Raw genomic sequence first — 12972 nt, 5'->3', positions numbered from 1 at the left:
GGAAGTATACTCAGATTTCCTTTGGAAATGAGAAAAACTTAATATTACCTTTACCATAAAAATGCTTATATATTATTTTATCAACCAATTCTTGGTAATCAACATATCAGAAGATTTTCAGTATAATGATAAATGCTATTAGTCTAAGAACTCAAAAATTTAAAATTGTACTCTAAGTCATAAAATGGATGAGTAAATGCAATGCACATTTGACCATACACTCACCTGAAGTGGCTTCCCTTGCCCTGAAGTCCAAACTTCCAGATCTTACCCAAAAGCACCCTTCTGCCCTCTCTAACATACTCACTTCCCAAGCACAGTCCGTACTGCAGCCACCCTGAGATTCTTTTACCTACTTTCCCCTCCACTTTCACTGTTCACACATGCTGTTCCCTTGACCTGGAATTCCCTTCTCTCTGTTCTTCCTCACACTCTGTTTCACCAGGTTAACCCTACATCTTCACTCAGGTCTCAGTTTACATGTTACTGTCCCCTACACACACACACACACACACACACACACACCAAGCTTATTACTTGGAAAACTTTTTTTTCACTTCTTGATCTAATAGAAACTAGGTGCTTCACGTGCTCCCTGAAGGCAGCTAAGATATTATAGCCAGTTTACTAAGGAGGCAAGAGCGGTCCAGTGAAATTGGATGCCGTCGGAATTCATGATTTTTTCCTATACCAGAGGATCTACAGTTAAGAAAGCAAATCACTCACCCCTAGTCTACCTTAAAACATGAAGACTCATTTTTGCCAGTTATAATAAATCATGTTTTTGAGGAGTCACATAGACTTCAATCCAATATGCAACTCTGTCATTGCCAGCTGTGTGACTGTAGGCACATTAAGTAACCTTTCTGAGGTTCACTTTCCTGTCGTATAAAAATACCTACTTCTTGGAGTTAAAGCATAAAAGCATTTAGTACAGTAGGCCTGGCACAAAAATAACTACTCAATAAATGTGAATTTAAATGAATGCTTGAAAGAGCAAATGAACTAATGAAAAAAGTAAAGGAACATGGCAATAAAATATCATGAGCAAAAGTATATGCTTTGTATCAATCTGAAAAGGTACTTACAGTGATACATCTAACCTGTGTAGAATCTTCTACAACCAGAACACTGAGGCAGCCATTCAGCTGGCCGGTGGCCACATGGAAAGCTTAATGGGAAGGAAACCGTGCTGTCCGCTGCGGGGGAACTTTAACCAGCAGTACTGGAGCTCTCCCATCTGCAGACAGACAAAGGAGTGTGTGCCCATTCCCAGTGCTGAGCAATCTGCCTGCCCCACAGGCAGGCGTCACTGTGCTGGGGACCCTGGGAATCCATGGGTGGGAGCCACTCAGTGACCATTGTCTGGGTCAGAGGGCAGAGAATTCCCAGCCACTGGCACTCATTGTTCCACCCTGTCATCACATCTCTTTATCATTCCTCTCTTCTTATTTTTTTAAGATTTTTTTTAAAAAATTATCTTTATTGTCAAAAGTATTACAGATGCCCCCTTTTTGATCTTGGAGTCCCTGTGTCTTGTTTCCCATCTGCTCACGCAGATGGTGTTCTCCAGAGAAGTCAAGAAGTCTGGTGCCCCAACCCCCTCTCGATTCAGTTGGTTCTCTTCACCACAGAGCATCGAGGAAGATAAATGCGGGATGGGAAGCCGTATTTTGAAGCACAGAAGGGCATGGCTCATGTAAGGAAAACATTCATGCGCAGTGTCTGGTTAGAAGAGAGGGCTGTAGACCCTGACATTCTCCTGAACAAAACCCTGCCTGCCCAGCTGAAGGCACCTGGCACAGAATTAAACCCTCCCCTGCCCTTCCCCCACCTGCTAGTGGGTCACTAGAGATGGCCTCTTGTAAACTTGGCTCCCTGTATATTTTACAGTCTTTTCTACCCATCCTATGGAAACTGAAAACTTAAAGGGCTCAGTAACTTATTGAAATTAAAGAAGGTTGTTACTGAATGACAGTAACTTGATTTTACACAATTTTAAAATACTGCAAGAGAGAAAATTGAGCCAAGCACCCCACTTATGATGGAAAAAACAAAAGCCTGAGCATCCATTGAAAAGAACAAAATCACAAAGCAAAAGTAACCCAGAAATATGGCCTCTGGGTCTAAGAGGCCTGAGAGCTTTGCAACAAAATAAACTCTAAATTAAAACCTATCTGGTAACAGACTAAATTCAGCCATTTAGGTGATTTCAGAATCTGAAGTTTTCTCAAACTGAAATGACTGAGAATCTATATTATTTAGAACGTCTCCTCTCACAGCAAAACACTGTTTTTCTTATGCACAGAATTTAGAAGTTCCTTTTCATTATGGTGTTCATTTCCCCCTCTGTTCTTTCAATGCATATCCCTGCCCAGCCCCTGGCCACCCATGCAGGGGGCATACATTTATCCTCCTCATAAGTAACTCCACCCATGATCAAATAAAAAACAGACCTATGGTTGGCTCAACCCCTCATCAGAGGATGACTAAGTACAGAGAGACTGAGTAACTTAATAACATTTGTGTAGCAGCAAAATATACAATTCAGTCACATACTAAATTAGCTAAGAAAGAGCCAGTTGGGTGGGGGCAGTGTTTCTCATCATCACACTATCAGCCTCTTTTACATGGATATAAGACTGACTCTTTTGTTGTTTAAATCTAACTTCCCAAGTGAAGAAATCAACCCATGATTCCAGCCAAAGGGGCTAAATACTCATGATTTGGGAAAATACTGTCTGAGCAAAGTAAGTGTTTCTTTTCCCCACACAGTAGTCAACCTTTCCTATTACATAACACAGAAAACACACACATGTGCATGCATGTGAACACACACACACACACAGAACACACACACACACTCAAGAACAGACAGGAAAGAACAACATAAGAGACACGCTTAATGCTAAGCAAAGAATATGATATCTCTGACCTGCAATTCATGGACATGAGAAGCCATACACATTTTTAGTCATAAAACGTTAGATTATCATGAATAAAAAAAGAACCCTCCTTCCCCCCCACCCCAAACTCCCTGGTAGTACATTTTCTGTGGTGTGTGTCTGAAAAGCACTCGCTCTTATTAGGAAGTGTTTTCTCCTTGACTCATTCTGGGGCAGAAGGCTAAAGTGGGTCACCTGCATTCCACCTGGATTTGGTTCTCTGCACCCTCACGTCTCTGACTTTTAAAATACCACACTGACTACAAATGAAAAGGCAGCACAAGAAAACACCACACCAATGGAAATTTCTACAGTCAACTCATATTTGTATGTAAGGTGCAATTTGCAAAGCTGGATTCCTGACAACAGCTGGTCTTTGTTTTCAAAACGCCTCCCTATCACCTGCTGAAATTGATATCAGCTCAGGCAGGGTCTCACGGTTAGTACAGCTCTTCCCATGTAGAAAGAGAAATGCGCTAGTAGATAGGACAATCCATTTTTCCATCTCATCCAAACATAGTAACCTTGGATAACTGAATTCTAAATGATATCAATATCATTCTATGCTTCTCTTTCTACTCCTCTAATTTACTTCAGTATGCAAATCCATGGTTTAAACATGTTAGGCGTGATTTTGCGTGAGATGCCTGCATGGACACAGAATGTTGTATCAATCTGAGATAAATCCTAGGACCACAGGTCCCATTCAACTGATAAACAGAGACAGGTAGTTGGATTGATGAAATAAGAAGTGCTCTGAATAAATCACAATTACACCTTCATTTATCGATATATTCATTTAACAAATACCTTTTCTATTATTTTTTCATTGATTCGCTGGGACAGGTTCTGCTCAAGAGGTCTCCGCTCTCAGGGAGCTTATATTCTAGTGGAGAGAGGCCAGTAAGAGCAGTAAAGCAGTGAATAATGTAGTCAGTTATAAAGAACATAAAATGCAATAATGTGAGAGAAGAGACAGAGCTCTGGGTGAAGCAAGTGATACTTATCTTCCTTCCTGGTTCATATGAGTTTGTGCTGCTCTTAGGACCACTGCCCTTCTGTCCTTTCTAACCAGACACTCGCTTCCCAGATTGCTGCTGTCCATCTTCAGAAATAACGTCTCGGGTCAGATGTCACCTGCTGAAGCAGGACTCTACGTTCCTCTCCTAGGCGCTCCTTGTCAGATCATTCATTTTGTTTAATTTCCTTCATAGAATTCATCATCATTTTTGGGCCTCATATTTGCTATTAAATGTCCTTTTGGCTGGTGGTTTATATGTTTCCTTCATTGAGTATGAGCTTCTGGAGGTAGGGACAATGTCTGGCTTAGTCACGCCTGCACCCCTTCCCCCCTGTGTAGAGCAAGAAGAGCTGCTCAATCAGAACTTGACTGGATAGGTCAATGCATAAATGAAAGAAAGGTTCAGCAATTCACTTTACTACAATGGCCCTGTATCATTAAAAGTAAATGAGAGCTACTAGTATGTTCTCAGGCTTCCTTTTGGAACACTACACAGACATTCCCAATATTAGGTCATCAAAATGAATAACTGCATGAAGCCATTAGTCTCATAAAAAGTCTGAGTATGTCTATGTCTGCTCTGCCACCTCCCAGTCCATGCACTTGGTCATTTCTCTGCATTAAACACAAAGGACATGGGCTTTGGAGTCAAATAGATTTGGATTATTCGATTCCCAGCTTTGACACGTGTGGATATGCTGCTTTGAATAAGTTAGTGAATTTGTTTAAGCTTCAGTTTCCTTTTTCTTTTTGAAAAAGGAAGATGCCATGGATGCACAGTACATGCTGCACAGCGTGTACCCAATTGATTCTATTATAATTATCTTAGTAACTACAGTAATGACCATAACCACAACAAACGTTATTATTTACTGCGTACCTACTGTGTGCCAGCTACTTTACATGGGTCACATTATTCAATTCTGACCACATTCTTATAAGTTAAATTATATTAGTATTTTCAATCTAGAGTTGTTAGGTTAACTTTTTCAAAATGCACAAAGCTTATAAGGACAAATTACAGAACTTGGCTCTTGTCTACTATCCTATCCAACTTCTCATCTCTCTATTACCTATATTCTTCCCCCATTAACTTCTAAGCTTTGACTGTCACGTTTTGAATATCACAACTGCCTCTGTGTCAACCTAGTAAGGTGTTGATACACAATAAGGATTTACCACCACCCAATATTATCCATGCTAATCATGATGGGAAACAGAAGAGGTCAAAGTTAGATACACATAGCAATCTTAATGATAGCAATTAATCTTTACAAACAACATGCTACGTGCCAAGCACTTTATTAAATGCTTTGCAAGTATTCCTTCATTTACCTCCCCCTGCCCGGTCCCTACTCCCACTCCCACCCAAGGAATCCTACAAGGTAGGTACTTTGAAGTCCTATATTACTGATGAGGGGAGCTGATGCTCAGAAGGTTATAGAGGAAAGCCCTGAACCAAGTCAGTCAGATGCCACACCCATGCTCTTAACACTGCTCTACTGCTCCTCCACTGGTTTTCTGTTCTGTGGCCTCACTATGCAATGATCTAAATGCACTGATGCCTCCTAGTATTCTGATGGCTAAAGAAGCTTTAGCTTTTATTCTGGTATTTTTAGTAGTTTCCCTTAGTTGTCGGCTTGTTACAGTGGCTAAAATATAAAGTCCTAATTACTGTCTCTTTTATGGCTAATGGGAACAATCCAACACAGAATTAGTATTTTCCTCCAAGGACTTACAGCCATTGAGCATTTTATTGCCTTTTATTCTGCCCATAAGAGTGCAGAGAATGGGTGCCTCTGATAAGCACAATAGCTTGCTTGAGCATTTCATCATATGGTGAATGTGACTTGAGTCATTAGCCTATTATATTGGTCTGGTTTCCAAAGGAAGACGCTTTACTTGTTACCTCCAGAATAAAGAGGTAAGGGTGGGCCAAAAAGCCCCCCTTATCACCCATTTAGCAAATCAGGTAATTAAAACTTTTACCAAAACCTAAAAAAATTTTGGGGAGGTGATTTCCATAGGTCAGCTAATTTTTTATCTCCTCCTTTTCTTCTCTCCCCATGGGAAATAAGGCTGAAATATACCCCAGGAAAAGAAATCTATTTTCTTGTTCTAGAAAATAAAGATATTTCTTCAGTGTATTCTGGGATCTTCCCCAATAGTCTGGTGGATGAAGGAACTTTTCCAGTTGTGTGGAAGTTAGAGGCATGGCTAATGGCAGACAAGGCCCAATTTAGTGTGAACAGCACTGTACTCATTCTTGGGGCCTGCAACGTAAGATCCGTATCTTTATTGGGAATGCAGCTGGTTTCTTCCCTGGACTCTCTGACCATTCACTTTTTCTGCATCGGTCCTTTCACACCTTGAATATCAGAGCTGCCACATAAGCTGTCATTTGAAACAAATCAATGGACATGAGGACAACTAGAGACCCAACTAGCTGGTAGGCCTACTGACTACTGAAAGGAAATGATTCAGCAATATTGAAGAAAAGAGAAGATGGGCAGACTTTCTTTTCCTCTTTTAATGTTTTCATCTAAAAATCATGCAGAATTTGGCAATCGAGAGAGTCCTGGATTATTTCCCAGGGCTACTAAATACAGGCTACTTCCATTTCTGAGGTCTGGGAGTTTGAGATTCTACTCTGTCCTTTGTCATTAATTGTGATGTTAGGCACAATCTTTCCCCTCTCTGACACCCCTCCCCCCGCATTCTCTTCTATAAAAAGGAGGAGATGAGCCCTGGCCGGTGTGGCTCAGTTGGCTGGAGCATTGTCCTATGAACTTAGATTCCTGGTCAGGGCACATAGTACACAGGTTGTGAGCTCTGTTCTTAGTTGGGTGTGTGTAGGAGGCAACCGATTGATGTTTCTCTCTGATATCAATGTTTTTCTCTCTCTTCCTCTCTAAAATCATTTTTTTAAAGAGATGAACTTGAAGATGTCAAAAGTTACTTCTAAATGCATTTTTAAAAATCTAAGTCATTTTATCTTATCGGGAAAATGATGGGCAAAAAAATGTTCTTTGAAAAATTGCTGACAGCTCTTTAAAGAGGATGTATTTTATAAAACTATATTATATGCATCTTCTCCCCCAGAGGTGGAGATACGTAAAGGTGATTTTTCCTGCTTAGAAGAACGGAGAAAATCTGGAGAACAGGGTCGCATGTCTAAAAAAAATACCTGTTTTCTGCTTGAAAAAATACATTCACTGAAAATCTCTGTGAAAATAAATTAAACCAAAAAGGAAATCTGAGTCAAAAAGTGATATGTTCATGTTTGATAGGCTACATTTCCATGGGGAATGGCTGCTCAGGTATTCACTTGCCTAACATCCTGTGGTAAAGCTTCAGGAGTAGCAGAGGAAGATAAAATTAATAATCCTGCTTGTCTAAATTCATTACAGGCTAACGTTATCCTTTGCCATTTTCCCAATGACAGAACATGCATAGCAGGAGGTGGCTGAATTGCCTTCTGCTTCCTGCTGAATCTTTCTTCAAGAATGTGAACCTTTAATCAGAAGTGACATGTTTCTGATCTAATGTTACATATGGGAGGTATACAGACATAGGAAGTCAAGGGCTCCCCCCTCACACCAAATGACAAAGAGCTATTTTTAGATAGGTCAGCGACTACTGAAAGAGTAAGGAAGTCATTTTGTCCACAAGAAATGTCCTAGCAAAATCCACATCAGTACATCTCCTGGGCCATTTATTGAACCAATGAGACTACAAATTACAACAGCACAACTGTAAGATTCTAAATTGTGCCACGAATAGCTTTGTTGCTAAAATATTAAGTAACTTTTAAATAGTAGTCCTGCATTTTATTGCAACAACCACATATCATGCCTTATCTCAAAACCATAAGCCATATCCTATATTAAATAAAAAATTATATCCCAAATATGTGTTATAACAGTTAAAGACTGATAGTGAGAAGGGATGTATTCACATGGCAAGCATATTTATAATACACTAGAGGCCCAGTGCATGAGATTCGTGCACTTGGGGGCGGGTGTCCCTCAGCCTGGCCTGCATACTCTCGTAGTCCAGGAGCCCTTGGGGGATGTCCGACTGATGGCTTAGCTGGCAGTCGGACATCCTTAGCGCTGTGGTGGAGGCGGGAGAGGCTCCTGCCGCCGCTGCGTTTGCCAGCAGTGAAACCGGCTTCTGGGCTTCTGGCTGAGCGGCACTCCCCCTGTGGGAGCACACTGACCACCAGGGGGCAGCTCTTGCATTGAGCGTCTGCCTCCTGGTGGTCAGTGCACGTCATAACGACCGGTTGTTCTGCCGTTTGGTCGATTTGCATATTATTCTTTTATTATATAGGATTCATTATTAAAGAAAAAAATTAAAGAAAAATAATGTGAATTCTTTTTATGAAAAGCTACCTATATGCTTTATGTACTAGGAAAAATATCTGGAAGAGTATATAGCAAGGTACAGGCTAATGATTAATTCTGAGTGGTAAAATGAAGGGTAATTTTATTCATAACTTATCTGAATTTTCTAAATTTTCAATATTAAATATGCATCATCTCATCATAGAAAAGGATTTTTGTTTTAATTGTGTTTGTTGAAGATTTTTTAATGTGATAACATGCTTATGATATAATGTTAGTCACTTTCCATAAATAATATACAGTCCATTTGGATTCAGAGTCTAAGTTTTAATAAAAATATACATTGTTATGCTCATAAGAGATGTCAAAGTTGACAATTCAGGCTTTCTTGCTTACCTGAATGCTATGATTTTTGTTTTTGCTTTCCTAACTAATAAGATTTTTTCAAGGAGATAAATGCAAATTCTGAAGCACTAAAATATTATGTAAAGCTTTGCAAGCCATATGCATAATGAAGTAGAAGTCCTAAAAATATTTACGCCACACATTAGCAAAATTGCACGAATATGGGATTTTGGGAGCTAGAATAAAATTTAGAACTGATTTACGTAAGAACCACTAATTTTAAGACTAGAATAGGATGTAGGTCTCCTGATTCTCTGTCCAATGCAATTATTCATTACCTTTCTGAAAACTAACAAATATCTTCCTTTTTCAAAGTCAATAATGATCTGATTTATATCTATGTAACATTATTCATGATGTCATGTAAATAACAGATTAAACCTGATTTTTTACCTGCTAGTACTTTTGCTGGGTTCATTAACAAAAACAAAACAAAAACCACAAAAGAAACAAACGATAACAACAACCACCTATATTTTTATGTCATTTTTCCTCAAAGTGTTCTGAAAATAATTTGACTGGACCAATTTTATTTTAAAATAAAAGACAGTTGACCTGTTTGAAATACTTGCTTTATAAATGGCTAGGAATTCTTCAGTCTAGTGAACTGAAAAGTCCTTTGTCACCAACTACAGCTAGGTTATTCCCAAGAAAATATTCTTCCCATTTCAGCCATATCTCTTGAAAGAAATTTCTAAATAGGACCATAAAAGACAGGAGGTATTTGATTTTAAGATCAAATTGGTACAACTGAACTATCAACCAGCCAAGAGTGAAGGGAGAATCTATATTCAAGAGTTTCATGATTATTTAGCCACGAGTTATAAATTTAAGTTTCAAAAAAGCATTATTCATAACTTGTAAAAATTATTTCTGTATCCTGTAGATCTTCAAATCAGTTGAGAAAATGGAAGAGTGATAACACATGATGAGAATAAAAGGAAAGGCTTGGTAAAAGGGAAATCATACAATGTTTTTGAAATGGAAATGACAGAGTTCATGCCACAAATATAAGATACATTTCTTACTAGGCTATCAATAATAGAGACTAACCGGAGGGGAGGTAGGTAAATAGGAAGAGAGGCCACATAGAACTGAATCAACCATGGCAGTGGTAATTTCAATTGAATTTCTTTTATTTATTTCTCACAAATGAACCTTCTAGAGCTGAGAAAAGAATGTGTGATCTGCATTCAATTTCTAGCCAGGAAACAAATTGTTCTGTCTATCAGTAGAAACTGGAATGGGACTTTTAAAAATTCCCTGAAAAACCTTATCAATTTCAAATTCAGAATTAATAATACAACCGATAAGACCATCACAATTCAGAGCCTTCTCTGTGCAGAAGTCCTAATTCTACACATGCCAGGTGTCTTTAGGAGTCTGCCTACTTTGCCAGCAGCCCTTGTTGGGAGTGGGGAGGGGAGAATGATGACTCCCTCTTGTTGTGAGTCTGAGCTACAGCTCTTATGTTCAGTGCCTCTTAATGATAAGAATGAACAATCATCAGTTTTCTTTGTCTGATTATTGGCTTAGCAATATAAAGAAGACATATTTATCATCTATATTGGTCCTCTCTTTTCCCTCTGAATTTCAAAGACATGGTGATTGCTTATTTCTCATCCATTCAGCGTTGCATCGGTGCATTTACAATGTGTTGACAACCTTGACCAGGTTTGTCTAGAGTGCAGGTAAAGACTGAAATGAGACATTTATAAATTTTCAATTCATCTCTTTACCTTCAGAGGCTAACACAGGATACAAACATGCTCTCTCCCTGCTTCATACTTTCCCTTTCTCCACAGTCAAAGGTCATTTTCTCTACAGACATGATACAGAAGCCAGTTTAAAAGGATCCAGACAACGTATTCATCTGGCATGCTGAATAGAGTAGGTAATGAAAACGAGATATCCCAGGTAAGAAACATGTTTCAGTGAGAGTTATCCCAGTGTATTGGCTAAGAGCTCTGGCTCTGAACTGGGAAGTGTTTGAATCCCATCCTCACAGTTTACTCTCTTCGTGATCTCAGCAAGTTGCATCAGCCTCAGTTTCTTTATTTGAAAATAAAGATTGTAAGAGTTTCTAACTTATGAGGTTGTTGTAAAAATTGACTATATTAATGTATGGATAGTACTTAGCTGACTTCTAACAAGTGTTCACGAAATAATACGACTATTATCATCATCATTACTATGGTAAAGTAACTACATATTTATGGAAAATGGAATAGATCAAAGACAACTGAACATTTCGAATTCAGAGTTTCTTGCACTATAATGCAGAGGAATTCTTTATACTGTATTTTTTCTTCCTTTTTAAAGAAACTATTTGTTTTAACATAAAACAAACTTTAATAGAAGAAACTGTCTTATTTTATAATTTATCCTCATCCAAACAGCAGAACCTCACCATTCTCTTCTGACAAAAGGCACATTTAATAGTGTAAGTTCATTAATAATAAATCTAAGATCATGACTTTATCTGCAAGTCTGACTCCTCGTTGGAGGGTGAGAGGACCAAAAAGCCTTCCTGTCACCAGAGGACCAGGCCCGGTTCCTGCAGCTCAGGAGCAACTGACAAGAGCGCATCTGCCACATTCAAACACGCGTTAGGCATTCACGATTGTTTTTCTCCACTTTAAGGAAACTCTATGTCTCAGCTATTTTGGCATTGTTTATCCCTACTCCTTAAAGAAAGCAGCTTTAGGATCAGCAGCTGATATAATTCAGAAAAACGCTTAGTCTTAGCTGTGGCTAAGTCCCTCTGTAAGCAAGCTCCCCTGAGCTATCAGATGTCTGCGGGGTAGAAGGTTTAACTGCTTCCTGGGAGGCTTGACGGAGGAGTAAGGAAAACAGCGCAACACGTTCCCCTCCGACAGAAAGCGGTAACCGCTTGGCTCAGGAAAAGCCCCATTCTGCAATGCGCACTACAGACCTGAGGCCGTAGAGGACAGTGCCGTCGGGATGCAGGCGGATCATGCGGTTCTTGACGGTCACGCCGTGCACGAACGACTTCTTGTCATTCAGGAAGTAGGTGTCGGGCACCCAGAGCTGGTCTGCGACGCGGTTGTCCAGAGTTAAGTTTAAAGGTATGACATTATACGACAGCCTCTTATCTCTCCAGGCTTGTTGAAAATACATTGTCAACGTATAATCCTGTAAAAGTGAGCAGAAAATACGCTTATTTTGTACCCAAGTGGACTTGGAAGAAAGGCAAACATTTCTGTATTCATAAGAAAGGAAAATATGTACAGCCATACAGCAGCCATATACTATACCCATACACTATTCACATAAATAGGCAAATATTAATGTACTAAACACATTCTGGCTGAGACCTACTGTGTGTCAGGCACCATGGTAGGAACTATAAATACAGAAGTGAAGAGAGCATATCCTCATAAAATTTATTACACATTACCCAGGAAGAGAAGTGGTACGGAATAATTACTTCGCAATTAATTTGTCTTTCCCAAAGTGGGGTATACAGGATTGTTTTAGGTGAGACAAAATACTTCTAAAAAGTGGTTAATTTATCATAGTAGTAATAGTAAGTTCGTCGATGAAAATCCTAACTGGTCTCATGAAGGTGAGTTTCCCAGGAGAGGTGACATTTACACTGAAACTCATGTGGCTTCCCAGATAATAAACAATATCCTCTCAAACACTATTTCGTGAGAACTTTAATCCCAGGATTATGAATCAGCAGGCTGGGCTCTTCGCTGCTGAGGAAGCGAGTTGTCACAAAGGGAGCAGCGGCCTTAGAGTCTCAGTGCCAGCATTTCTCCACTGTGTCTAGGATGGAGATTTATACCGTTTCTTTTCACTTCAGTTCCATTAGCTCTAAATGGGGGTTTTAATACATGCCTGAACAAACCAGAAGATTATGATGACAATGAAATGTATAATGCAAATGGAATGTGTAAACTACAAAGGCTATAGATTATGAATAAAGCATTTACATATATATTGTGACATGTTTTATGCATTAGAAGCCTTTGGGTCCACTGTAATTGCGCTCTCACCCTTATTTGGATGACTAAATGAAGGGCCAAATATTTATTTGAAAGGACAATTACCTTTCTATTTTAAAATCAGTTCATAATGCCCTAGTTGAGGGCTTAAAAGAACACCCTAGAATCATGTTTCTGCATACTTTTGTGGACAAAATATACACTTCAATCTCCGCGAAGTCTCTGAGTTTTTCCAACACTTGTTGATATTTATATATCTTAATTTGGTTACATAATTT

The 12972-nt window shown here is 39.2% G+C and overlaps 1 protein-coding gene across 3 annotated transcripts in view; it reads right to left on the bottom strand.

The window, feature by feature from the left end:
* GABRB2 (gamma-aminobutyric acid type A receptor beta2 subunit) overlaps positions 1–12972 on the bottom strand; it is a 186357-nt gene that overhangs the window by 107087 nt on the left and 66298 nt on the right. For all 3 annotated transcript variants that reach the window (XM_023762322.1, XM_023762323.1, XM_023762321.1), the window contains exon 4: positions 11656–11876. In XM_023762322.1, coding sequence (XP_023618090.1) covers positions 11656–11876 — 221 coding nt within the window. The remainder of the gene's footprint in view (positions 1–11655; positions 11877–12972) is intronic.

This window comes from Myotis lucifugus, unplaced genomic scaffold, assembly GCF_000147115.1.
Source record: "Myotis lucifugus unplaced genomic scaffold, Myoluc2.0 scaffold_243, whole genome shotgun sequence".
In the NCBI taxonomy this organism is placed as follows: domain Eukaryota; kingdom Metazoa; phylum Chordata; class Mammalia; order Chiroptera; family Vespertilionidae; genus Myotis; species Myotis lucifugus.
This window is presented reverse-complemented; position numbering and strand designations above follow the sequence as displayed.